At 39.5% G+C, this 24,228-nt stretch overlaps 1 protein-coding gene across 2 annotated transcripts in view; it reads right to left on the reverse strand.

Annotated features, from left to right (window-relative positions):
- Nucleotides 1–347: 347 nt before the first annotated feature.
- Nucleotides 348–24,228, reverse strand: part of cdin1 (CDAN1 interacting nuclease 1) — a 78,704-nt gene continuing 54,823 nt past the window's right edge. For both annotated transcript variants that reach the window (XM_007257394.4, XM_022673079.2), the window contains one exon: nt 348–1,082. In XM_007257394.4, the coding sequence (XP_007257456.2) occupies nt 947–1,082 (136 nt within the window). In that variant the 3' untranslated portion in view covers nt 348–946. The remainder of the gene's footprint in view (nt 1,083–24,228) is intronic.

Here is a 24,228-nt window from a genome sequence, read left to right on the forward strand (position 1 = left end):
GTCAGCGCAGGTCTGGGCCCGATTAACACAGAACAGAGGGAGAGAGAGAGGGAAGCTCTTGATCTCCCTCATATCTCACCATGGTACTCCTGCGCCGAGGGCCTGCACTCGTCTTTCATCCAGACAGCACGCAGAAGGAGGCTCCAGGAACGTCAACCTTTGTGCCCTTCAGTGTGGGGGGATTAGGAAAATGGCTGTTTTTTTCTTCAAGCATATACAGTAACTTTTTTTTGTTACTTAATAGTTCTGCCCTAAAATAGGTGCTACGTTTCCTTAGAGTCTGTTGTTGTTTAAAGAAGTATGCCATATAATATTATATATACAAATATTCTGAAAAGAAACAACACTTTATTTAACTTTTAATTTAATTTTATTGAATTTGTGTTTGAGAAAAAAAAAATCATGGATGTGAGCTAAAAGACCTTTCTCAATTAATCTGCCTCTTTTTAGACATTTAACATCCCGCTTAACATCCCGAATCAAAAATAGAAAAGGAAAGAAAAAGGTTCCAAAGAGGCCACACCCTATCAGATACAGAGAAAGGGGAAAGCAGGAGAGCTGATAACAGTGATGACCTCCCTACTGGTCTCAGGAGAGAGTGAAAGGGTCACAAGAGAGTGAGGAGGGAGAGGGACAGCCATGATAAGAAGAGCTACCTGCCCTCTATTCTCCTGCTTTTTCAGGGGGATTCCTGCAGGGCTGTAGGGTCCAGACCAGGGGCCAACCCCAAGCCATTCCAAGGAGAGTCCAGCCCAGCCCTCCTGGCGTGATTTTACAGAGGTACTGTCCTTACCCTGATCCCTGTGAGTTCAACTGGAGTTCAGGGCAGATGTTTGCCAGTAGCTTTTGCGCAACGGGAAACCTAAATTTCTTCCGGATTCACGTCTCCACCGACAAACGCTCCTCCCCACCTTCCTCTGCATCGGTATCACCCTCAGCTCTAGCATCAGCAATGGCTTGACCCATGGCACAGAGTCACAATGTCTGTAGGGAAGCAGTCTTTGAGCAGAATCCCTCTGTCCCGCTGGCAGTCCAACTCGGAGATGAAGCCGTACCAGTAGATGACTAGCCCAGGACCAAACCTGCAAATAAGGAAAATAAGGATTTTCAGATTTAAAAACAGCTATAAAATCTATAAATCCTATAAAAACATGTTTGGTTTGTGTTAGCATTCCACAATCAAGTACAACAGCTTTCAAAGCAACAAAGCAATGATCATGAGGAGGTCAAGTGGATTTTCTTGGCCAGTTTATTCAAATGACGAAAAACTATATATGACAGGAGATGGAGAAAAAAAGCAACTGGGCAGCAGACTCGCGTTTGATCCACCCTTTAGGAAACATGACTAAGAGTATAAAACAAAAGCCGTTGTCTGATAAGATCAGCAGACGATACATAAGCAGGATCTCTTTACAATGGGACTTCAACAATAATAACTGTGGAGAGGAACAGTGCTGGAGATTAGTGCTGCAGAGAAAGCCCAGAGTGGAGCGGAGAGGCCGAGATGGAGGGGAGCAGTCTCCCTCTAATAGTGCATCTGTCAGTGCACTTCCAGTACTGTCCAGCTGTTTCATTCACATGGACACTTAAAGTACAGCCATTTTGCCTTGGCTCACATTGCACTTCTGGAGAGCTATAAATAACAGCACTCACCCGCTTGCTGAGAAAAGCTCCGCTCAGACAATATTCAAATCTACCCTTTTCCTTTAGGCCCCCCCTCTTTTTTTTTCCATCTTTACAGCTTTTTGTGTTTTCTTAGTCACATCATATATCCACACACCACTGAGAGGTAAAGTGTAGAGGTAATTACACATTAAAAAAATACACACTTTGCTGGAACGGCGCATAGAAAAAGTTATTTCATAATTTTCTTGACATCCAATTAATAAATCATTTCTGTAACTGTTTACTTTGCCCTGAAGAATGGGAATAGGATCATCCATCGAGGAAAGATCTATGAAAGATCATAGATGTTCTTTGAACTTCCAGATAGAGGCATAAAGTCATGCCAGAGTTGAGGTTTGGACTTGAAAGAGTGCAGAAAGAGCCTGAAAATAGCATTATTTAGTGACATGCGATGTCCAGAGACAATAAATGAGTCTTGGAAGGAGTCAGACAGGAAGCCGCCTGAAGGGGCTGTGCAGCGCAGCAGGAAGTTCAGCCCCTCAGGAGCAGTTCATAAAACTCCAACTGTGATCAATCACGCCATCAGCAAAACATAGACTGATGTCTCTGTCAACATCATAATTGTGTTTAAAATACTGCTGCGCCATACTGTTTCTAGTGTTCCTTCTACATTATCACCAATATACTTACTCATCATCACAGTCATCACCATCACAATCATTATCATCATCATCATGAAAATCTTCCCAACAGTTAGTTGTTACAACCTTCTCCATCTTCTCCATCAGTGCTTCCCGACTGCTACACATCTCCATATCTATAAATAATGAGCTGTTTGACCTGTATCGGACGTGTCGGGGCAACTGAACTGTATAAATAACCCGAAACCCCAGCAGAGGTGCGGAGGCTGCAGCATGAAGAAAAGCGAGTACATGCGACTGCGGCCCTGCATTCCCTGTTTTACAGGCTGTGATTTACAGTCCAGTATCTCTGGGCAAACAGGCCAAAACTAACAGCCCTGGAGAGAGAGCACACAGATGCACTGCAAGTTCACCACAAAGTCACACATAGCTGAGCCATTCAGCAGAACAGTCTGCAGGGTGCATTTTTTTTTCGTCCTCCAGAAACCCCCCCAGCCCCTCCACCCTATCCCAACCCCTCCACCCTATCCCAACCCCCAAGTCTTTTAAAAGAGTCCCATATTCTGTTCCATCGCTGTATGGATGGCCATTCTTTTTATGGAAATGTTATGGAAACAAAATCTAAACATTTACATTAGATAACTTTGGAGAGAGGTTAAGATAGACTTTTATTGAGCACTGGTGCACAGTGCTCTTTTCAGACAGTAAGGGTGGGGTGGTGGGATGGTGAGGTGGGGAAGGGGGGGTTGCTGGAGGAAGGAGGTGGGGGCTCAGATGGGGGGGGGGAAGCAACGTTCTGAAAAGGTTAAAACTGTACATCAACAGATAAGGCACCAGCCTACGATACATCATGTCCCTGGGTTGTCAGGGGCGGCCAGGCACAAATTGAAACAAAAGCAAAATTATAAACACTAGGGAACCGTGTCAGTGTGGCTGTGCGCTGTAAAGTAAATAAATGGAGTTTAAATTCTAGTTTGAATTAATAAAGTCTGTACCAGAGAGACTTTGAAAAAAGAGCTAGATCTAGATCTAGATCTGAAGCTAGTAGCACAAGGGATGGGTTGTTGGCAGTGGAAAGGGAAAGAGGTAAAGGGCAAACATCAGGGGTCCAAGGTTAAAGAGACGGGGCTGTGAACATTTCAAAATAAATAATAATAATAAAAAAAACCCTCAATGAAAGGTTTCCATAAATAATGCAGTAAACGGCGCAAGGCTCCAATCATAATTGCGGTCTATTATGCGGGCCAGTGCTCCATCACCTAAAGCTGGCACCCGCAACGCTCGGGGGAAGTCGGTGATCTTCCAATAAACATCTAACTGCGTAACGAGTTGGTGAAATTGTTTGTGAAATGTAGCTAATTTGGAGCGTGCTAGCTTTGGCGGGCGGAGTGAGCGGTATGCCATGGAGAGCGCTGCTGGCAGACACGCAGCCATTAGCCGTAACGAGCGGCCTGCATTTGATTTTCAAGCAGGTGCCATGCTGGTTAAAACGGCAGCTTAATGAGAGCACAGCACTTAAGAACAAAAACCCAAATGGAGGTGCTGAGAGAGTAAGCTGCCATTAGCGTGGCCTCCTCCCCCTCTCAATGCACACGTGTAATCGCAGCGTAATTAAATAACTAATTACAGCCCTCCACGGTGTCGTCTCAAGCTCTCCCCAGCAGCTCGTCGCAACATCCACAGAATACCTTTTCATCATAAAAGTACCCAGGGCCTAAACTGAGAACTTCTGGTGCTGAAGTGAAACCCGGTCTATTCAGAGTTCCTGGGATCAAATACAATCTGTAAGAAATCACTGTGTTTCCAACTGAAATATATTGTATAACCAAGCTCAGCTATAACAATACATGCTCACATATAACAATACATGCTCAGATATGCTTTAAATATCAAGGCCGCTTATGAAGCCACATCCTCTATTAGTCTTATAAAAGAAAAAGAAAAACAATCGGTGAGAGGAAAAGAGAGAAGGAAAGAGAGAGAGAAAGAAGGAGAGAAAGAGAGAGAGAAAAAGGAGAGACTAGGGCTTGTGCTGTCACAGCTTTGGTCTGGCCTGGCTCTCGGCTGGTGATTAATTGGTGTTTATTTATAGGGCTTGAACTGGGTGACAGGGGGCGGGGGCCGACTCAAGGCTGCGAGCAAGGCGATATCGGCACAGAACCTCTGTCTTGCATGTTTTACTGGACCAGCCTGGGGCCCTGGATACAGCAGCACAGAGATAATAACAAAAAGCCTCCACACAAACAGGATATTTAAAGAGGTATGGCCTCGGCTGGACACAACACTGCAGACGGTAAACAAGCTTAGTCTGAAATATCACAAACAGTGATATAAGTACAGACCAGCCATTAACATCCCCAATGTTAAGAACAAAAATCTGCTGGATGCATTCAATCACCTCGGGTACGTTAAAGATGAACACACACTATCTGGGAGGAAAAAAAGAAAAAGAAAAAAAGAACACTGTGATTAAGCTAGAACAGGTTACAATGAAAGATCCTCACCTGATGCAGGTAGAATTTTACAGACATATTTGTGCTGTCAAGGGGGTTTATAAAATAGTGTGGATAGCAGATGTCTGGACTTGTTTTGTACAGTAATGTAGGCCCAATTTTTCCCCAAATTTTGTTTTTTAAATGTTTGTGTTTTCTTTTATCATATTTTCTTTCATTCTACTTGGAGTTTTTCCTTTATGCACCGTCAACTAATTACACAATAGAAAATCATATTTATTTTCATCAGTAAAATATTACTAACCCAAGGCAAATGTCTGATGATAATCGTTGCCATAGTGTTTACAATATTCCATAGTGGTGTAAAGGTTATTCAGTCACAAATCTGACAATTTTTCAGATCCGCAAAATGAGAAAGAAAACTAATGAGAGGAATTTTGAAAGTCTAAAAGCATTTTTTGTTTCTGTGTGTTAATTTGCATTAGTTTTGTCTAGTTAGACAGTCTGTTTGTTTGAGGTGTAACTTTTAGGCTCTTGGGGCTCAACTTTTATACACACCATAACGATTTTATCCACATACTTCATTCATATGACAAGGTTTTGTTTAAAGTTTAGAATAAAAACCATTAAATGACATGCATCCTGAACTATGCGGGCGATCTGAATGAAGACAGACATGAGATGTACATGCACATAGACTAAAGCAAGCTCTAACGCTAAAAGAATAAAGCGTGTTTTTACTCTAGTTTTATTCTTTCCCATCTTTACACATGAAATAAATTTTATGTCTTAATTCTGTGATTCTATCTATGTCTTCTGCATCGTGGAAATCACAGTGCGGTAGTGCAATAGACACTCACAGGCATGGCATCTCGATGAATAATGACTATACAGAATAAAGGAGGATTATGGTGCCTTTTTTATATTGGTAAACCTGAGGAATATCTGTGATCTGAAGAATAAGAGTTGCCTCGTGTCCCTACATTTCAGCCAGGCTGGCCGGGATAGCAGCATCAGCGATGGCCCTGCCCAGCACACATATTGATAACCTCATTAATGCGTAGAGGTAAAGACCCTCACCCTCATCCGGCATGCGGCTATAATTGCGTAAAACTGCACTGCGCTCATTATACTTCGCTCATGTATTAATGATGGTCGTGCTATTGGTGAGGTGAGATCCAATAAACACCTGGCCTGTCCGCGATAATGACTAAGGAGATGGCACTTCCAGTTTTAGCCACTTAATTTCCTTTGAAATGACAGGGTGGAAAGATAGGGAGACACCAGCCGACACCGGAGGGGTCAGTAATCTGGATCGCCTATTCATGAACGCACCCATTCAGAAAGCAATCAGTCTGAACCTAAATCAGGCTGTCTCTTTTGCATTTGGTCTTTGTTAATGTGAATTGCTGCTATGAGATGAAAACCCACTGATGCTTTCTCCAATGTCGGGAGGCAGCTTTACCCTTGTTGCTGAAGTTCCTGGTGCCGTGACCCGAACGGCTCAGATCTGCAGCGTCACGCTCCGACTCGCTCTGACACGCGCCTGCCTGCTTTGGCTATGCGGTGAAACCAAACAACCGATGGCCTGGCCCACGGCCTTTTAGTGTGCAGACGAAGGGGCCGCCCAGAGGAGCCTGTGCGACACTGACGCCTTGATGTTTCTGATAAAAGATCTTCAGTAGAACATGTGCAGCATGGTCTATGTTCTCCTACACAACAGCAACCCCCCTTTTCTACTCCAGTGTGATCGGGTTCCTCTGAGGATTGGGCTCACAAAAGAGACTGGCTCACCTTCTCGCTCCGGATCAAGTGTCGGGCGACCTGGAGTTCAGCAGATCTTTAAGAGCAGTCTGTTCTCTATCACCCTAAATGGCACTCACCTTCAGGCAAATGGACAAAAGCTTTCATTAAGCCTTCCTAGGAAGGAATTTATAAAGAGATTATGATTCATTGCTTAAAAAAAAAATTACACCAATAAAAGCATAGATGTTTTGGTCATTGATCTCTTAACCCAATTTAATAAATGCATCCAACAACAAGGAACAATAAACACCCTTAGTAGACACAGAGAGGTGTACACGCTGAAAAGCACTCCTTCGAGAAAGGTAAGACCTGCCCCTGGTGTTAATTTGCAGATGAGCCTGTGTCACGATGATGAATAGGCATCTCTCCTTCAGTAGCACGATGAGGGAGAACTTAGCCTGCTGATGAGCATCAGTGGGACTACAGTGACACTGTCAAGGGGATACAAGCTCCTTTAACCAGTTATTGTGAACTCCCAGCAGCCCCCACTGAATAATTAGCAACCCTCTCTTGGGGCAAAGGAACAAATCCCCCTCAATGGCCTCCATTTTGTTTTAAGCAGGTCTGGCTACGGACTGAGGCCTAATCCTGCCCTTATCCCTGAACGCTAATGTGTTTCCAATTTATGATGAGCCCCTCTGCAGCCATGGCGGTAATCAACAACAGTTTGGAGTGTAACCCAAGCCGGGTCTGACTGGGCCGACCCAGGCGCCTCTGTGCTGGAGTGTCCAGCATCTATGGTGCTCAGAGGGCTGCAGCAGACGTGTTCCCTTCAGATAAACAAGCCTCCGTCTCCCAGGCTGCAGGGGACTGTTCTGGTGCCTAACGGTTTGACTGACCTGACCTCACACGTACAAACACATGTACACACACACATATGTATGTACAGACACACACACACACATACATAGAAAGGTGAAGCATAATCAGCCATAGAGTGATTGAAAGATGCAATATTTAGTTTTTAACACTAATGAGGTTTAAATTATGTATAGAAATGAATTAGTAATTCTATTAACCTAATGGTCAAGTTATACAATGAAGATATATATATATATATATATATATATATATATATATATTTATTTTTATTATTTATTTTTTTATTTTTGCATGCCTGCAAACCCACAACCTGCTATCAATAAATTAGCACATTATTCCAGAAAACGCAGTTCCACTGCTCCACAGTCCAATGCTGGGGGCTTCATATTCATCCAACCTTTTCTTAAGCTTGCCTGTTTTTTCTGCTTTAACCCTGCCTTAAATAACTGATTGTTTATTTGCTGTACAATATATACACTTCTAGAGAGAAATGCGTTAGCAGATAAAGATAATCAATGTTTTGCACTTCTGCTGTCAGTGGCGCTAATGTTATGGCTGATAAGTTTGAAGAAATAAAAAAAATAAAAATAAATAAATAAAGACCAGATTTTTTTATTTGCGACAAAATAAATCTACCTCTAGAGAGATGCCTTAGTAATAAGATAAGATAATCAATATTTGGCACTTCAGCAGTCAGCGGTGCTAATGTATTGGCTAATAAGTTTGTATAAAAAAAAAAAAAAAAAAGGGGTATTAGTACCCGTTTATATAAATACAAAATATTGTATCAACCAGCGACATTACATTTTTAGCATTATGTGTTTGCTTCAACTGTGCATGTGACTCTGAACACCCTATAATGTGACTACACTGCGATGATGATGCTGAAACAATTTACTGTGCAGCCCTACCAGAATATGTTATGATTAAACCTAAATTACAGTGAAAGCACTTTTATTGATGTTTCACATCAGCAGGATGTTAAAAATAGCCTACTGACACTGGCTGTGTCCTGCTTGAAGGTCAGCAGCATGCTGAAGTTCAATAAACTTTTAATTGCATGTTGTATATCTTTGTGCAGGTCAGGATAAAAAATAAATAAATAAATAAATAAAATAAATAAACACAACACAACTTTTTTGCAGCGATTTTGTGAATGCCTTTTTAGATAACCAAACATTATCTTCTCTGAATTCACATGGAGGAGGAGAATGCAGGAAGGGTAAATTACCAGTGCTTATAAATAGGTGTGAAAGTTGGTGTCTGACACCCAAGGAGAAAAAAAAACTGAGGGAGAAGGGCCCCAAAAATAAGAGCAGCCAGAGTTTAAAAAAAAAAAAAAAAAAAAAGGTCTGTGTGAAAACAGACCTGGCTTTCGTCCAAGTCACCACCTTTGGAAGTGCACAGTGGTGTTACTGCCACTAAATCAACATGTCAGCACCACGGCATCTGAACTTTTCCTGCACTCCATATTGCTTACAGCTATTCAGCGACTGTAATGAATTGTTGCTGCAGTCACCCTGACGCACAAAAACAAGAGAAGCAGAGAGAAAGATGTAGAGAAATAAAACAGCTCTTCCTTTTACTACTCGTACATAACTGCTGTCCAGTGAATTATAATTATCACAATGCAGCTACAGGGCGTCAGCACGGGCTGCTGGGGAAAAAAGGGCTGAAGGCCAGTATTAGGCCTTGACTATGCGAAGTGGGTGTGGAGGTGATGTGGGGAGAAGGCCGAAGAAAGCCGTGTGCTAAGTCTGCACCATGTTTACATTCCTGAAGGTAGTTTTATCCCCATTGGGATACACAAAGGCCACAATGTCATTTGGCTCCATCATTAGGCAGTCGGCCCAACGCAGAACCCCATGGTTTGTGGGTGGCATGCAAACACTCTACCGCAATGATCACTGTACACACACTTACTAAACAAAATCAAAAAACATTATGTGCAGCTAAATAGCAATTAATATTTTTTTGAATGTGGAGGTATTTAAAATTTTATGATCTAATATAAAAACATTACAAGCAAGAGGTAGCTTTAAGGACCTATATGCTTGCATCCAGTTTTTAAAATAAAAATTGAGGCTTCTGGAGTTTTTTTCTTGTCCAGGCTAAATGTTCTCTTTGGTTACTGGAACTGTTTAAAAAAAAGTCAAAAAACTGCAGCATCTACACAGACAGCACTACATTTAAATTTTCAACATTTAGAAAAATGTAATACCGCTTTATTAAAAACAAATAATGCTCTGTTTAGATATAAAACTCATAATTGCTTGACATGAACAGCACACTACTTAGGGAGTAGTTTGGGATGAAACCTTAAACAAAATGTATTTTCTTTCTATCTTTGTGAAGTAAAATATTCCAAAGATTGTGGACATTTTCTAAAAAAGGAAAATATTCTAAACACACAGGCATGATATGTTGTTTTTTATTTCTCAAATTCACTGAATTAATGATATTACAGATGACCGACATGAACATATTACTCTGGGCATGCTCAGTTACTGATAATTTACACAGGATGAAGCCAATGTTATTCTGAAGATCCAGGGTGCAAATCAAATTTCATTGTCATTCTAAAACATTTACAAAGCAAACATAACACAAGCGAGACCATGGCCCCGGGTGGGATTGCGGCAACCAGGGCTTCAGCTACTCGTACTCACACACCGTGGGGTTTCAAAGACACCGCAGAGGCTCCTCCGAGTGGACTGGCCTGACTAATTAGCCAAGGGATCAAACTGGAAGTTAAATACTTCAAAACATGTAATGGAAGAATGAAAGGGTAACGTGCAGGGGTCAGGCCGACGCCAAACACCGGTCCTCAGGCAATCTGGTATTGATTTTCGCTCATTTAGAGGGTGAGGGGCTGAGAATGGGAGGGAGGCGGCGAGGGCGCTGGGCTCAGGGTCTGTGACGCTGATAGTTTAACCCCGTTTTCCAAAGGCAACAAACAGGACCATCCCTTCAGTTGACAGTACTGATCTGCGGTCACAATGACACCACAAATCCCTGAGCAACACTGCGATCGCAGGGAGAGTGGGGCAGGAGGGTGGGATCTGGGACATCAGTGGACAGACCCTACGCACAGCAGGCCTTGGCCAGGAGCGGGCCACCACCAGTGTGGCCTAGAAATGGCATGACATGCTGGTTTACAGGTGCTCAGTGAACAAAGACAGAAGTGAGCGGAGTGTAACGCTAGTAATCTGTTCTTCCCCTACTTAAGGTCAGAAAAAAGACTCTGAGCTGGGAAATCACAGTAGCAATTCATTTTAGGAATAAAATACACAATAAAATGTAAAAGAAATGTTTAAGTGCAAACATCTTTTACAGTAAGTGATGGTTCTTCAGACCTTTTTTGAAGGCCTTTTTACACTAGACTTTTTCCCTGGACCAAGGAGCTCTTGCTTTGCAATTTCTTTACTTTTGTTAAAAATGTGAAAGCTGTTTTCAAGCCCGAGAGTGGTACAGATTAACAATATCTGGTTCACCTGAAACTGGTACTCTGGGGTTCACTTCCAGTGGACTCTGGTGTGGTCTGCTGCATGTGTGTAAGCTATCCGCTCCTGGTGCAGAGTGTGGGGTCGTGAGATTATTTCATTCTGTAACATGACTGTTTCAACTTTTGTTGTTACTTTCCTTTCCATAATATATCACAATAAAATCACGCTTTGATTGGAGTAAGTTTACTGCAATTTGCTCAGCTTGTGGAGTGACTGCCTGCACTGCCTGACTGAATGGTGAAGAATGCACGCCTTGCACTGGTCTACATTGATAAATATCTTCACATACAAGCTCGTTGCTTTGAGGTGTTCTAAAATAAATAAATAAATAATAAAAAAAAAAATCCATGGATCTCCAAAGTGCTGTTCTATGCTACTTGAGCATTTGCATCCAAACACACTAATAAAAAGCAGCAAATGGATGATGCTATGGCAAACCTACATGCAGAAAAAGATACATAGATTTGCTCAATTGATCCAAAGTGGTTCTTTTTATGATAAAGCTCAAAGAACCATTGAAAGAACCTTTATTTTTAGGAGCGTATACCATAACTAAAGCCAGTGCACTCCAGGACAAGATACATAAGGACCCAGTTAAGGTCACTGGGAAGGACGCATCTCTTTGTCTACTGTACGGGTGGTCAGTTCTTGCAAATATTACCCCACACAAACAGGCCGCCTTGTTCCTTCACATCATCTTGTATTCTGTCAGGGGTAGAGGGTCTACAGCCCTTGGCCATTTTCCCCCTCTGATGTTCCTAAAGACTTGTAAAAAAAAAAAAAAAAAAAAGGCTGGAGCCCTTTTCACTTTTCCCCTCAAACTGCCTCATCTCCCCATCAGAATGCCAAAGGGGACTCCATTAGCTAGACCCAGACAGACCCCCACCCGCACTCAATTTAGCCAGCCCCTCTGTCCTGAGAAGCCTGTCCACGTCAAATTAGAGTGGGCCCCCACTGTCCTTATTATGTCTTGGGAAAATGCCATCATGACTGATGCTACGGGGTCCCTCGCTTGTCACAAGTTGTCAGCCAGACGTGGAGTTTGGATACACATAGCTGACAGGTAATCTTAATGTCTTCAATTATCCCAATTAGTCCTGTCATAAACAATTTGATAAGTGCTTGCCCAACGCAAACAGATAAACACACACATACAAACCCACAAGAAAGGCAAAGCACCAAAGGGTGTGGATGGGTGCCCGTTAATGAGAACTGTAATAGGTTTATCAGTGACGAAGCAAGACGCTTCTTCTTTGTCTCCCAGTGTCCCCAGCATGCTCAGCTGCGCACTGCTCTCTGCTACCTGGTCACTTCAAATTGTACCATCTCCTTTCATTAGCACATAGCCAAGTGAGAATCTGAAAGGCTGTGACAAAATTCATTTAAAGGGAGTGGGAGCAGATTGCCTGAAGCAGGTGCTATAAGGGAGATAAAACAAACGCGTGCGACACTGTGCATGAGTGTGTGCATGCGTGCGTGTGTGTGTGTCTGTGAGATGGTTTCTTCTCTAGCAAGAAAAAAAAAGGCTTTATAAATAATGTATTTTTTTTTACATACTTTGCATGATAATAAAACAGCAAATACATCAAAAAGTTACTATTTTAACATTAAGTCTAGGTCATGATGTCCTTGAAATCAAATCAGTACCATTCATACATATTGTGATTTTACTAAATTATTTATTTATTTAAAAATACCCACTCTTTAAATCATCTCACAATTTAATTACTAGTAGACCAACAAAAATGGTTAAACATTATAATAAAAAAAAGAAATACTTGCTGTCAACAAAAACCTTGTAGATCAATTTTCAACTATAATCATATAATCATATTTCAGCTATAATTTAAAGCTGGTTGTTCTTAATATTGTTCCAACATTTAATGATGACAGAAGATTATTTGGAATAGAAGCTTTTCTATATATTTTTTTTCGTTTTCTCTACAAGTGCCATGTTAAATATAAAAGGCAAAACATATAGATTTTTCTATCGTGTGTTGCTTTCTAGTTACGATCTTGGAGTTGAGTTTAGTTCGGACATCAATGATGCATTTTAATCATTCATTTGATTTAAATCGGCTATTCTGGCTGCACAATATTGGAGACAACGAACATTGTATTTTTTGGTTGTTTTGCGATATATATTATTATTAAAAATACAGAAAGCGTAATCAGATTTCACCAGAAGTCCTTGATCCAACATGCTAAGATATTAATAATATCCTCTGTGTATGTAAGACTAGACTAAGATAAATTATAATCTGCTTACAATAGATTTATAATGGAAAATGAGAACTGTGTCAATTTTCCTACTGAATCAAGCAAGTTGTTGCATGACTTTAGACTTTCATTTGTCTTAGGTGACACTGTATATCCTGATGTGCGAAAAAAAACATATTATACTGCTCTTTTACTTGTGTCCACACACTCATTAACTAATGTCTGAGAATATATAGTCTTGTGCTTGAAGAAAATCACATAAACTAACCACAATCATCCAGACTGCTGCTTCTTTTAAAATCCACCAAAAGCACTAAGCTTCAAGTGACAATGGGTCAATTGATGGGGACTGTTGGTAACAAGGATGTCACTAAGAGAAAGTGAGCGCCACTCTCAGTACAACTTTGAATTATATCTAATTTTCATGATCAGTAAACCAATTTAATTTGGTTGATCTTTAAATTGAGTCAAAATTTTAGATGAATTTAAGATTATCAGAACTAAAGAAATTCTTCAAAATTACCTGAAAAAAAATTAAAATGTTGTTTGTCTGTTATTAAAGAGATACCAGTTTATTGTGTGACAGTGATGCTAAATTAAAAGCTTTTTAAAATGTTTCTCCTGTAAAGTTTGTATTTTGAATTTGAGATGTCTATTATATTGGCAGTTTTATGACATATTAATCATAGTGGTCTGAATGATATGACCAAAACATAAATGACTCAAAAACTAGGGCCACTGTTATCACATGCATGAAACTGTTTAATTTAACAGCTGACTCTTTCAAACCATCCAAAACCTCCCCATTGATGAACTCACCAAGTGACAGGGAAGCCAGAAAACAGTGATCTCAGGTACCTCTCTCACTGAGAGAGAGAGAGAGAGAGAGAGAGCTCTCAGCTCTCAGTCAGGGTACAGCCCTCCAGAGCAGGTGCCCGATGAGAGCCAGTCTTGTGTGTGTCAGTGGCGATTACAGAAGGCGTGGCAGATCCACGGTGGACCCTGTCTCAGCTCCTGACCCCCACCCCAAGTGACGACCGGAACGGTGAAAAAAGGGGAGGGGGGTGTCGAGCGAGAGAAGGCCCGTCACAGGGAAGTTGTAATAGGAAATTGCTTTTGGCAACTATTTGTTCAGCACCAGAATCATTTTTTTTGTGCCAACACAGCGAGCCCCATTGGAAAACAGGGCAGGTCTCCCTAATGAGTAATCTGTTTCAAAGCAGTCTTGTCTGGGCATGACAGTTTACTGAGAGGCTTGAAGAACTGGTAATTACCAGTGTTACGGGGCAATTAATGCATATTACACTGCGGCACTCACGGCGGCGACTGTCAGCTCCCCAATAAAAATGAGCACTCTTCAGCTAAAGGGTGACATTAATTGGACCTTTAATGACTATGCACAGGAACCAAGCCAAATACGAACAAAACAGGGGACTCTGCCTGACTTCAGGAGTGGGGTGGAAATTGTACTAAAAATGAGATTAATTGCTGTTGAGAGGCGAAAAATGAAAAAGGGAAAGAATATAAAAAAGGAAGAAATTACAGGGTTTTGGAGAGCAGGGTGTTCTTGTTGCAACGACAATTCTTAATTATCTTATATATTCTTTATGTTTGAAGAGGGCCACTGACAAGTTAGGTGGTTTATAGAGGTTAATGTGCAGCACGCCACACTTGATCAAATTGTAAAAATTCACAAAAAGGAATCCCTATTTGCAGTGATAACTATTCTTGGCACAAAAGGTTACAGTTAAAAAAAAATCTCCAGCAGGTGACCCCACCTCCCCCCAGGCCTCTATAAAGAGGTGATGTGTATTTATACAATAATGAATGGAGAGCCACTTCAGCAAATCTGTTTTTTTGTTTTTTTTTTAAGCCAAAAGCCTATTGTCACTGACGAAGTGACCCAAGTGGAAGCAGCTTAATTAGCAGGGGAATCAAGAGTGCTTCAAGTCCTGACACCTCTGAAAAGACTCAGCCCTCAAGTGCATTTTAAGCACACACTCAATTAAAAAAACAGAGAAAGAAAAAAGAAAAACAAGCTCTTTCATCATCAACACAGAGCAGAAATTGGTGAAAGTTCAGAGCTTGCCAGAGTGTTTATTTATGAGTAGGATCAACGCACTGGCCATATTAAGTAGTCTTGATTAATGCTGTTTATCTGCACGTACTCTCTACCTGAATATGCAAGGGGCGCAAATCAAAATATCCGCATGCAAAACATGCAGACATTTGCATGCATTTTTGATTTGGTGTTTCCACAGCACTTAAAATATGCGGTAAGAAGGAGTGCAGCGCTGCCTGGTGCGCTGTCACGCTGCACACTCACACTGTCATTGGTGATGATAGAACTTCCCAGCTTCAAAGCAGCTTTGCATTGGGAAGGAGAAGGAGCAAATATTTGAATTGCAAAACCACATCATCTTCCGACGGGGAGGAAATTCAAGACAACTTCCAAGAGTTAAAGACCTACATTTCCCCTGAACAAGCCAACCCTCCACTCCACAAACTGTTAAAGGGGGTGAGGGGGATATAACGTATTCAGCACTGTATAAGCACCTTTCTCGCTAATTTAGCATATCCAAATTTGTGTAATGGGATGTGACATTTCAGAGGGGGGCTTACAGAAAAAAGAGGAAAAAATATATATAATAATGTGGACGTGTGTGAGGAGAGGAGCCTAAAAATGCTTTAAGTAGCCTTCCATTTAACAGAAATCCAGTGTATAAATCCAGGGCTTCTCAGACTGCTTGACACAGTTTTGATTATGGACTGAGGTGTAATTACTTAAGCCATCCTTATGGATGGATTGTAGGCGTCAGAAGCAGCTCGAAGTTCCGCTGCCACTTCTGCTCCATCAACACAGTCAATAGCTACTGTTTTTTGAAGCCTTGAAGGAAGAAGCACTCACTAGTGGAATAAAGAAGCTGTTTATTCAGGTTCATTTGCCAAGGCATTTTTGCACATTTAACAACTTATGAAGAAAAAAAAAAGCTTTCTGTCAACTTTAAGCCATTATAGGGATCACGGAAAATCTTGGCAATAAATATTCCAAACATTATGAATCACCGCATATCCTAAAGTAGGATTTCCTAATTTTTATGCCAGAACAAATATGACATTTAAGTTTCAAGACAGTCCAGGCATGGACAGCATGCATGCCAATAAATACTCATGCTCATCCCACTGAAATAACACAGTTTTATGAGATATATGTATAAATTCATTGTTCAGGAAGAAATGTTAGTACCACTTCACACAAAAGAGAGACTCAGAATGCTGGAAAATATTTCATGCAGGGTATTCAAATGTTTCATATACAGACCAAAGAAAACAGAGAGAGAACACTCTGTGTCAATCGTTGATTAATTACTGAAGATTTTGTCAAATGCAGCAATGATTTATGTCTTAAATCTAAATACTTCAGAGCTGCAGTTTTGACAACAATGAGAGGAAGTACAGGCTGCACTGGAGGTAATGGTGTCTGCCATATCAATGCTACCACCTGCATATCAGAGGCATGGTATAGTAGACCTGGGCACACCTGGGTTATTCTGAAGCTTGCTGAGATCTTGTGTTCCGCACCGCACACTCCACCCCACCACTCCTGCCCAGCCTACGTGTACGTGTAGACACTCTGGAGACAGACACGGACAGAAATCAAAAGCCTGAATGATGGATAACTTTAGTGCACAATGACCTCTGTCACAGGGGTTTGCCCTAAATCAATCTGAGCGATAAGGACCCCGTGCCGACAATGTGCACCTTGGTATGTTCAGCGACTGCCCTTATCTGTGGCGGGAGGAAGTCTGAGTAATAACTACAGACAAGCTACGACAAAACCACTAAGCCCGCATTGTCAAACACAATTTACAATGTATATTCCCCCTCCTCTGGTGCTGTTAAAACAGTCATTACAGGCGTGCGAGTGATAGGAGCTTGTGTTTACGGCAGGGCCTCCGCACGTCTGGCTGGGAGAGGAGAGTGGAGAGGAGTGGCCGGGACTGGAGGTCAGTTAGTGGGAGCAGGCCTAGAAAGAGCGAGAGAGAATGAGTGAGAGAGAGAGAGAGAGAGAGAGAGAGAAAGAAAGAAAGAGAGAGAGAGAGAGAAAGAGGAAGAAGGCCCTGGGGCTTTGGTTCCTCCACGTCGTCCCGGCGTGGGCTGCCTTCATTTGCAGTGATACATGCAGGGAAAGGTTGGAGGTTGAAGTTGAGAGGAGGGCCGACAGGAAAAAGGGACTGGACGCTTTGGGAAGATTACAACACTTAACATGTTAAGACCTCTCAGTAGTTTCTCATTCATCCCCCTAGTCTTCCTTTTTTGGACAGGGAGAGTCCAACTTTCCATGCAGTGGCATCAAAACTGGAGAAACGGACCAAACATGACATCAAACGTCACGTCTGCTCTGTTTACGTGACCCCTTTCTGCCGGAGTCAACCGTTTCGAAAAAAGTCCAGCTTTTAAAATGCTGATTAAAATGTTTGCTTTCTCATTCGGAATGACATTTGACAACGCCGGTAATATTTCAGCGAACTGCAAAAACATTCTCTTAGGCCATGACAACTTTTTTCCACTGCTTAGACAGGCGCAGGTAACCTCCACTGAAAGTTTCCCATGAACTCAGGGATATGAAGTGAAAACACGACGGTGGAGAAAAAGTGGGCTGAAGGTTTAAGCCAGAGTGTTTGGTTTCACGCAGGCAGCTAAAGCAAAATGTTTTGCAATCATTATTCAAAGAGTTTATCCCCTTTCTAATTCAAACCACAGCGATCAATCAAAACAGAGGCTGCCCTCTCTTTTTTTTTTGGACCACAGCTCGGCCCTTAACAGGGACTCCAGGGGAGCTGCGGACTGTCAGCAGTTCCACAGATTCAGTTCCACTCAGTTCTGGTGAAGCCCCTCATCGCCTAATTAGGTAAGGTCCAGTACAGACTAGCCTTAACAGCATGAATGCAATTAAGTAGCAGCAAACCTTCCTTATGTTATAATAGTAATAACATTCAAATGAACAGTATATAACAGCATTAGGTAGAAAAAAAAAATAAAACAAATATTCCTGCTGTCATAATGTCGGTGTCACACATATCAGTTAAACTATCCTTTCAGCAAGGCTTGGAGAACCACCACTGCTCTTAAGCATATTTCACATACTTGCTGCCAGCGCAGCTTTGACAGCAGACCACAATGCCTTGAGAGCGGGAGAATTTGTCGGATTAGAAGAAGTGCCCACACGCTGCAGTCTGTAGTTAATAGTTTTCACATTCATTATAATCACAGAGGAAGAGAATCCGACCAGTCAGGCAGGACAGTGAGCTGGCCTGAGCGAGCCACAGCTGTGGAGAAATTGAAGTGGCAGCTTCTATCAGATAGCTTTCACCAGACAGCTCCATTTCCCTCAGAATTGTAGCCTTCCTGTCATATAAACTCATAATAGAAATAAAAAGTTTGACTTAAGTTGATGTGTTGGAGATCGGAAACAACAGGAATCACGCTAAACAAAATTTGGCCTAAGGCTTAATACTACGTCTTTCATTTATTTTGCCAATTTTTCATCATTACTTGAAATAAAATAACCTAAATGTACTTAAAGTGTTTGGGATTTTCAACAAAAAGGCAAATACAAACACTTCTAACAATCTATATATATTTACTGAACAACAATTTTAGACATCTCAGCAGACAAACCAACAATGCAAAGCACAGTACACTTCAGTTTTCACTACATATATTTCGCACTGGGTGCTGATGCAATAACAAAACCCTGCAGAAGTTTTATCATCTGAAATGAGGAATGCAGATATGCAAACAGGCTTATCTGCGACTGATAACAGCCGGGTTATATGTCAGTATGCAATGCTGTGGGTCTAAGATGGGCTAAAGAGTAAGTGTTTTTCTGAGCTGGATTACTCACTGAGTTGATGACAGATTGAAGTCTCTGTGAGAGCTCAGTCTTTACACTGCTCTGTGACTATAGGAGGTCGTTCATTCTGTTTTTTGATAATTCTGACGTCTTTCTGGGTCCTTTTTATGTCTTGGAATTCAGTAAAGTGCCACCATTGCCACTGTTTACTGTAACGTTAGAATACAATGACCTGCAGTATGATCTAAAACAAATTAGCCATTGCTCAGTATAAATTATTTAGCCTTTTCACTTACTTACTTTGCTGTTTTCGTCCAAATATTTTCATTTGCCAAATATCTACTGCATTGGTAATTATTCTTACATATCTGCAGCAATTATTTCACAGAGTGGCAAGATTCTGAACTGCTTTGCTGACCCAAAATGGTAACAGCTCTAAGGCATCATGGTGTCCACCTGCTGCCCATGATAAAACATCACAGTGATGACATGCAGGACAGGAACACACATCAATGCATTTCCCTCCACTCCACTTCAGCCTACTGTACAATACTACGATGGGGTGCACTATGGCCCAGCTTTATGGCACATAAAAGAACAAAGGCCACTACTGGGCCACATTGGCAGCAAAAGACGCTTCCTGCCATTCATCAAAAGGGACCGAACCCTTTAAACTGATTATACATATGCTGTGGCAGAAGGAATTTGCTGAACTGATAGATATTAAACATTAGTTTGAATTGATGAGTGAAATCAAAGGTCAGTGCACCAGTTCTCATCTGTCTCTGATTAAGCTCTGACCAATGGCTAGGAGGCTAGTCGTGTTTAAGCTACAAGGCAATCAAGAAGAAAGAGAAGGACATGAAATCTAAACCAGAAATACTAGAAGATATATTCACATCTTTTCCCTGTTAAATGGATAACTATGCTGGGGAGTGTTTACATTTAAAAATATCTGAAAACAAACTTAGGCTGACATGTTTCAATCATTTAAACAAATTCATTAAAATAAAATGCTAGTTTATGTATATTCTTAGAAATTCCACAGATGTACTAACCAATCTGTAATGTACAAAAAATGAAGTAATATGAAAAAGACTTTGGAAACCTGTAAAATTAGAAGAAAAAGCCCCTCGTCTAATGTAAAAATAAATAGAAATGAATGAAGGCTGGCAATGGCAAAGCTGAACAAATTAAGAAGCTGGCCAGAGACATGCAGGTAAAATATAGAACCAAGCTTAGTTCTTTAGTTCTTAGTAGCTCAAGATTTCAACTTTAATCAAAATGATTTTAACTGTAATAATGTTTACTGATGTGGAGTTTTTAAAATGAATAACTCTTATTGCAGAGATAAATACTTGTGATAAATGAGAGATAAATGACCAACACTGCATGTATTTGAGTACAACATTAAAAATACTGTTATCTAACTATCACTGTAGTGGTATTAAATTATTATTCCTTTTTTTTTATCATTTGATGATAAAAAAAAATAAATAGAAAAACAATATTTGTGTAAAATTGTACTACCTGTACTTCTCCCACTGTGTATTTTCTACACAAACATATTGCCCTGACATTAACTGCCATTAACATAGATCAACTAGTGCTGGGTCATACGACCTCAAATTATTATGCCAGTTATCTATTTTTTTTTTGCTGATCACGATTAGTGAGTATTTATTTACTGTATATGAATGAAGGGCACACTGTTTTATTTGGTATAAGCAGTTTGAGTTGTATAAGTTGGCTAAGTGCAGAGTGGAAGGGTGCAGAAGGGAATAGTACATGAACAAACAGTGTGGAAATAAAACAAAATAAAAATATACAAAAAAAAATCTGCATTTGTTTTTTTTTTACTTTATCAAAAATATATTTTTTTATAATGTTTGATAAATCAAATCCAAGGGAAAAAAAATACAAAAATATCTACAAACATACCAACACAATGCTGCACAGATTACCCATAATGCTGAGTACAATATAGAAAGTGATCTGTATGCCATGACATGTTTGTTTTTGTGGAACCTTGTTTATAGATATTTAGCCTGGTTAAAGCATGAGGTTGCTAATTGTGATATATACAGGCATGCTCTCTGGAAGGCTAGCTCTCCTTTATGAAGCCCATGTTTGCTTGGATTACCTCTCAGCCTGAAACACTCAAAAGCTCTTTACAGAAACAAATCAACCTCAGGCCTTCACACTGCGATCATGTCCAACGAGGTCACCATACAACAAGCGCGAGTGGGGGGAGAATGACTGACTAACCCAGCGGTGACGTTTATGGATACTGTAGCACGAAGCCAATTCCCTGCACCAATGTGTTCTCCTGATGAGGACTGTCGGAATAGGCCAACATCTGTTCCTCGATTAGGATGACATGATGGCGACCCACTGTAATTGATGACCCGGACGAGAGCTAAGAGAAGTCGGAGTGAGCCGGGCAGGAAAGGGACAAGGCTGAGCGAGCGACAGCAAGAGCTAAAAGAGGAATATAACGAGTTATTTATAAACAGTTACTTATTATAGCCGTCCAGTCTCTAACTGTAAGCCACCTACACCTTACATCCGCAGCTATAGAACAAAAGATCTGATATAATCTCATAGCTAAAAAAAAAAAAAAAAAAAGACAACTGATTAAATCATTACCTGATCATTTCTATTTTTACAGCCAAACATACAATTGTTTTTTTAAAGAAAAAATTAAAAACAATGAAAGTCAATGTAAAGAGACTTTAAGATTATTAATGATGTATTAATTCTTCATACAGACAGTACTCTGCAAAAACCTTTAAAAAATGCCTTGCATATTAAATCAAAATGTGTAACTAGGAATTTTATAGATATTAGATATTATTATAGCCAGTTTATTTAAACTGAACAAGATTGATTCTAAATTAAAGTTTAAAATTAAAACCATGTATTACAACTCTCATGTGTCTAATAAAGTTCAATCATATCCTAAAAGTACTTTCAATAGTAAAAAAGAAAAATTATTCATTTTCTATTAGCTTTAAAAGTGTGCCATTCCTTCACAACAAATATATATTTGTCAAGGACTGGTTTACTAAGACTGTGTGGATTGTCAAGAACCTGACAAAACAATACATACATAATGGGGGAACATGAGCCGTGAGCTATGAGCCAACATGCAGTGAAACTCTGCAATGCTGTAAAGCAAGGATTATAATTGCCATTATAGCAATTTTCTTAATCATTTAAGAAAAGAGTATAATAAAATCACAAGTAAACTAAACTAAACGTTTGATCTAAATACAGAGTAAAACAATGCTATCTAGGGTTTAAACACAATACAAAACCCCTGTCTGCCATCAGTTTTTACATATAAACCAAAAACCTAGGCCAGTTTTTCAGGATATTTTGTTAGTTCTGTTAGTTTTATTTATTTATAACATACTGGATTTTTTTTTGAGATCCTAGTCTACTCAAATATTTAGACATTTTCATTTATATTTATCAATTATAGACAGTTATAAACAATCTAGAAGTTTTTTGAGCTGTAAAATAATAATTAAATTTTCATTTATTGATTTATATTATCTATAATCTATATAATAATCACAATATTTGACCACAGTCCAAATTAAATTGGATTATTTATATATTGTTTATTATTTGTTAATTATGTATTTTTATTAGTATTGCCTGGTCTGAATAGTTTTATTTTAAAATTAAAATTTATATTTCAAAGAGGGCAAAGCAGCCCAAGTCAGAGCTCCAGTTTAGTCATGATAATCGACTCTTTCTATCCATACAGGAACAGATATAATACAGTATCACAGAATATAATGTGATAAAGTCTTCAATTGGCCACTTTAAAACTGTGCTGTGTCCTTCAGTCAGGCTTCATCCCCTAGCACAATCTGCATTCAAGCCCAGAACATGCGGTGAGATCCTTCCACCAGCAGTCAGACGATTTACGCTCAACTCCGGCAAGTCCTCCGACCACTCGAAGAAGACGACATGCCAGATCAGCTGCTTGGAACGATTACAATCATGCACATCTCTTAAAATCAAATTTTATTTCCCTATAAAAAGACTCATTGAGTGGCATATTGTATTCGTTTTGCATCCTTTGAATGCAGTGGACTTAAATATACTGTAATTATAAATTTATCATAGTAAATGAGGTAATAACCAGGAAGGATCGAGTTTCATACATTGCATATATACAGTATGAGCCACGACAGAAATAGGCAGCATCTCATATTAAATTCAGACAGTGCAGGGCATCTAAGGGTCATGCAAACAATCACATTATTGCTCTAATTCTCAGCATTTCAGCCTTTTTTGGCATGAACTGCTATGATGGATATGTTGGTTATTCAGACTATTATTTGTGCCATAGACGTGAAGATACACTAGCAAATATTTTAAAATTTTCTGGATTTTAAAATAGCATTTGTGAATATTTAATTATTTTTTGTGATATAATAAAAAAAGATAAGAATAACCTCTTATTATTGTTGTCCAGACAAAACTCTCAATCAATGTTGATTTTTACGTTACTTCATCATTTGAACACAGCACCAAATTTTATTTTATTATTTTTTATTTTTTTATTTATATATTTTTTTTTCATTCCTTTTCTGTAAAGTTGCTATTTTGAGGATACATGTTTTTCTTTGGACAGGAAACAATATGATCTGGCGGGTCGAAGAAAAAAAAAAAAAAACTACCAATAAGCCCTTATTTATTATATAAATATATACTCATAAAATGACGTTAAATATATATATATATATATATATATATATATATACTTAAAAGGACGGAAAAAAATAGTAACAGAAAGTTGTTTGTTATTAAGGAATTTGTTGTTAATTTTACAAAGCTATTAAAATTATTAAAATTAAAACTATAGGCATTTTTTATTTTGTTAGTTAGACTTTGTATAATTGAAATAAAATATAACTTAAAAGTACCCCAAAAAAACATTGCTTAAATAGAGTAATGAAAATGTTAAACAATTACATGTACAAACAGCACTGTGCAAATTTTACAGGTTCATTAAAAACTAAATATCTTTTCAGCAATCATAGATTTATTCATGTCCATCACCGGATTCTACATCAGTTGGCAGTGATTTACCAAACCAGGTGTTAATAGATGTTATTTGTACATATTGTAACATTTATGTTATACAGAGTAAATAAAAAACATATAAATATATAGCTTAGTGCTGGACGATATGGCCAAAATTCATATCACGATATATTCCTTAATTTCGGTCGATACGATATAATTTCGATATCGATATAAATACTTAGAAGGCC

This window comes from Astyanax mexicanus, chromosome 14 (genome assembly GCF_023375975.1).
Source record: "Astyanax mexicanus isolate ESR-SI-001 chromosome 14, AstMex3_surface, whole genome shotgun sequence".
NCBI lineage: Eukaryota > Metazoa > Chordata > Actinopteri > Characiformes > Acestrorhamphidae > Astyanax > Astyanax mexicanus.